At 44.0% G+C, this 4,308-nt stretch overlaps 2 protein-coding genes across 4 annotated transcripts in view; both read left to right on the top strand.

Moving 5' to 3' along the window:
* Window positions 1-723, top strand: part of LOC123515456 (heparanase-like) — an 11,280-nt gene extending 10,557 nt beyond the window's left edge. Inside the window, exon 11 of one of the 3 annotated variants that reach the window (XM_045274037.1) lies at window positions 77-723. In XM_045274037.1, coding sequence (XP_045129972.1) covers window positions 77-326 — 250 coding nt within the window. In that variant the 3' untranslated portion in view covers window positions 327-723. The remainder of the gene's footprint in view (window positions 1-76) is intronic. The other 2 variants (XM_045274038.1, XM_045274039.1) reach the window with 2 other exon arrangements.
* A 1,469-nt stretch (window positions 724-2,192) lies between these two features.
* On the top strand, window positions 2,193-3,951 carry LOC123515458. Its single transcript, XM_045274041.1, has 4 exons — window positions 2,193-2,514; window positions 2,907-2,982; window positions 3,107-3,298; window positions 3,643-3,951. The coding sequence occupies exons 1-4, from the start codon at window positions 2,418-2,420 to the stop codon at window positions 3,710-3,712; spliced, it is 435 nt and encodes a 144-aa protein (XP_045129976.1). The 5' UTR covers window positions 2,193-2,417; the 3' UTR covers window positions 3,713-3,951.
* The last annotated feature ends 357 nt before the right edge of the window (window positions 3,952-4,308 follow it).

Here is a 4,308-nt window from a genome sequence, read left to right as displayed (position 1 = left end):
CCACCACCACCACCATCACCATCACCACCATCATTACCATCACCACCATTATTACCACGTCCCTTTCCTTCTTCAGGCAAGTTCTCCTTAACGGCAATGAAATTCAACTGGGGCCTGATGGGGAGCTACCACCCCTGCCCCCAACTGTGCTGCTCCCCGGGCCCTTCTCTGTGCCTCCCGCCTCCTTTGGGTTTTGGGTCTTGCCTCGCGCCGTGCCCCCGCCTGCCTGTAGGAGAGAGGCAGGTAAGCAGTCGTCTAACATTTTATTTTGGTTTATTTATCTATTTAGTTATTCATTTATTGTTACTGGAGGAGGTAAAAGTTAACGCGGTTGTAGGGAGTTGCATCTTCATTGGAGGAGTGGATGCGTGAGGTCAGAAAGGAGTGCGTAGATGTGGGGAAGGCAGGGAGGCAGTGGGAGATGGCGTGGGTAGCAAGGGAGTGGACGGTAGGAGGCAGTGTGGGTGTTCACTCGACGACCTAGTTATAGAAAACGAGAGTAGGGATCGGGGGTCTTGAGGCAGAGACAGTGTTGTTTGTGTTTACAGTAGAACAGCGCAAAACAGTGATAAGATGGGCAGTGCTGGTTTACTATCGTGACGTCACGTGGGAGATTCTGCCATCTGGGAAGTGTCTAAGGCTACTGTAGCGAAGGGCCTTGGGTGAACGGAGCTCCCATTCCTCGCGCTGGCAAAACATGCCTTGTTTCATAGGACACTCCCCTCTTCCTTCCCTACTCCCTCTTACTTTTTTTTTTCTTCTTATTTTCTTCCTTACTGCAGCAAAGGGCCTTGAGTGAACGGAGATCCCATTGCTCTCTCTCTCTCTCTCTCTCTCTCTCTCTCTCTCTCTCTCTCTCTCTCTCTCTCTCTCTCTACCAAAACATTCCGTCCCTTAGGACACTCCCCTTTTGCTACAATTTTTTTCTTTGGCAACTCATTTTTCCCCTCTCTTAACGAATGCAAAGTTACAAGCCGCACAAACAAGGGAAGATAAAAAGTGACAGCACCAGCGACGGATAATTACCACCACGCAGGCCAAGCAGACATAAAAAATGGTAAACAAATACATCTCTGTCTGCCTTCAACCCTCAGCGCACTTCACAGAAAACGAGATCCTGGGGAAAGAGACACTACTACAGGAAGGGCTCCATGTGTGTGTGATTTCGAGATGCTTCCACGTGCATCTCCTTCCCCTCTTTCATCACCATATCATTTATCTTTCTTCCCTTTTAGTCTTGATTTTTTTTTTTTTTTTAATGAACTGCACTTTAATCTTAAAAGGAGGTTCAGTTTTTGTCAAAGTTATTCAGTTGCGTGGTATGTGATGTTCTATGGTGCGACACGAATTAATGGCGTTGTTTGTGGTCTAGACACATGGAAATACGTAACTTCTAGACTCCATTTCCATGAGTGACCAAAGTGTTCTTCACGGTAATTTGAAACATTCTGAACATTTAAAATATTTGAAAAAAATTACACCACTCATGACAAAATTTAATCAAGTTTTACTATAATATTGACTATTGCATTAGTAGTGAGTATATTGACCCTTGAGGAAATCAAAGAAAAATTAGGATTTTTTTTTTATTCAATTTTACGTTTTCGAAGAATCTTGTGAAAATAACTTCAATTTTTACTGAGGTTTGTCTAGGAAGAACATTCAGAAGTGCATCTGGTCTTGAAATCTCGAAAAAAAGCTACATTTAAAGTTTTTTGATCTTGTCTAGTGGACGCTCTTCTTTCTCCTTCCTTCTTCCTCATCTTCGCAATGCGCACTTTGCAAGACATGTTGTTTTGCACGTTCGCCTCTCATCCTCAGCCCTGCACGTGCTAATCGTTCCAAAAGTTTAACCTTCACTGATATCCTCGCTCACGGTCTTACTCTTTCGTCACTGCAAGCAAGATAGTGAGGAGAGAAGCCTTACTCAAATGAGCATAATGATGGCTAATTGCAGGATGAATCTTGAGCTTAATACTGTGAGATGTTTATCGGTCAAATGTTTTTTTTTTTTTTGTTACTTGCTTTCTCTCTCTCTCTCTCTCTCTCTCTCTCTCTCTCTCTCTCTCTCTCTCTCTCTCTAAATTGCCTCATATTATCAAAAACTCTCTACTCTTCGTCAGTAGATCGTAGCTTGTGTAATCTTCTGAAAAACATTCAACCCACGCGTCTATGCATATGAAAGGCGTGTGTTATGTCAGCAAGTGAGGGTGGTTGGGGGGAGGATCTCCTACCTTCTTCGCCAGCTTCCTCCTTCTCGGGCACCAAGGGGGAGGGGTCGGGGCAGTGGCAGCGTGTATATAAGCCTGTTCACTGAGGTTCGAGTCACAAGTAGCTTCACCACTGCTGCGAAGTCAACTCCCATCCTCCTCTCCCGCCACGCCTGCCTCACGTGCTCCAAACACAACACACTAGCAATGGCATTCTCAAGCCTATTCCAGACTTTGGTTGTCGCCCTGGTGGTGTGTGTGTCTGCCACGGTTGCCATTCCACCAGGCGTTCTGCCGTTCCTTGGTGAGTAGCTGACCGGTTGATCTTGTCACTCTTCTGCTGGGGTTGCAGCTGTTAATCCTACTCTGCTGCTGGGATTGTACTGTCACTTTCCCACTCCTGCGGGTGTTATGGCTGTCACTCGCACACTCTTGCTAGGATGGACCTACACGTCTTCTGTGTTGGGCTTTTTCCTCCTGCCGGTACTGAAGTAATTTTCCCCTTGGCTTAGATGGTGCGAGCAATATTAACTATTTGTTAGGAATATTCTAATGTTTACCTTGGTAGTGCATGTATTTGTATTTTTGTTACCGTGTGTGTGTGTGTGTGTGTGTGTGTGTGTGTGTGTGTGTGTGTGTGTGTGCGCGCTCGTTACCAAACACAGGTCATTTACAAGTGTCGTCGTTTCTTTTCAGGACGGCAGAATGAGGCTCCCAGGCCCGACATGCTTGACTGTTCACCGTCGCCTAACGGCAAGCCTCTGCCAGCCGGGTAAGTTCTTGCCTCAATTAACCTCTTTAACCTGCATTTGAACCCAAGCATAAGGAACATATATCTAACAAGCCAAACATTTGACAATCAGGGGACTAATGACGATGATTGTGGTCCCTCGCAGGTGCCGAGAGACCGGAGAAGTCACCTACCGGTCTGAGGACCGGGATGTGGTGGAGGTGGTGGATGGGGGCAAGAACACCATTGTGGTGGAGGACGAGCACGCAGGAACCTTCGTCATCAGGGTGCCTGAGCAGCCTGTCTTCAAGAGGAGGAAGTGCTTCTTCCGCCACATTTACGTCGCAGAATTGGACATGTGAGTATTGGAACATTTTTACATTCTGGAAGGTCTTCACTCCATCCTTGCAAACCTCTAAAGCATTGACCTTTGTTTCCCACCCTCTGTCATGCAGCTCCATATTCCTACCTAAGTTAGTGTGACTTTGAAAAATACTGTCAATATTCCCCGAAGGCTCAACAATAATTTTGCACCAGCAACGGAAAAAACCGCTTGAGAACCTGACTAATTATTCTCTAGTCATTGATGAGAGTTTGAAGCGTTGAAGAACTAACCTATGTTGCTTTGACAGTGGAAGGGATGGATAGTTAATGTTATTTACTTTTGAAGTTTACTTACCTAGTGTGTTCTTCATGTTGCAGCTGCGTGATGCCCCGTTACCGCTACCAGCCAGGATCCTTCAAGTATCCCGGACTCACCGCTTATTACTGAACGTAAAGGTTCATATCTTTTCGATTTTCAAACCAGTAACAGTAATGATAATAATAATACTTAACAGCATCGTAAATGACAAATACAGTACACAGTATTAACAAGGATCCTTTCTGTTTTTCTGTAACTTTAATGTGATATTTTATTACTATTTTTATTATTATATATACAGTAAACATTTATATAGATTTGTATATTTGTGCTCTCATGTCTCTTGAAAAAAGTTGTAGTTTTGTATATCAAGTTGTTTTGTCTGATCCTTGAGGGTGAAGTTGTGGTGGTGGTGGTGGTGGTGGTGGTAACAGTAGTGGTCAAAGACCTCAAGAGTCTTTGGTAGTGGTGGTGGTAATGGAGGTGCTGATGGTGTCAGCGATAGTAGGAAATAGTAACAGTAGGAATAGAGGTAATAGTAACAGTAGTAGTACAAGTAGTTATGATGGTATTATTGAAAAAAAAATTATTGTATTTTACATGTTATCTTTATTCTATATTTTGTTATAATGCATTATCTTATCACTGGTCTTTCTCATGGAGTACATGATGATAATGAGTGATTAACTAAGCTTATCAGAGTGGTGAGACTGTGGAGGAATATA

This window comes from Portunus trituberculatus, chromosome 39 (genome assembly GCF_017591435.1).
Source record: "Portunus trituberculatus isolate SZX2019 chromosome 39, ASM1759143v1, whole genome shotgun sequence".
NCBI lineage: Eukaryota > Metazoa > Arthropoda > Malacostraca > Decapoda > Portunidae > Portunus > Portunus trituberculatus.
This window is presented reverse-complemented; position numbering and strand designations above follow the sequence as displayed.

Excerpts from the sequence above, each read along its gene's own strand:
- LOC123515458 (XM_045274041.1), top strand. The coding sequence starts at position 2,418 with ATGGCATTCTCAAGCCTATTCCAGACTTTGGTTGTCGCCCTGGTGGTG. Across the intron at positions 2,515-2,906 it reads AGGCGTTCTGCCGTTCCTTG|GACGGCAGAATGAGGCTCCC; the intron begins GTGAGTAGCTGA and ends GTTTCTTTTCAG. Across the intron at positions 3,299-3,642 it reads TACGTCGCAGAATTGGACAT|CTGCGTGATGCCCCGTTACC; the intron begins GTGAGTATTGGA and ends TTCATGTTGCAG.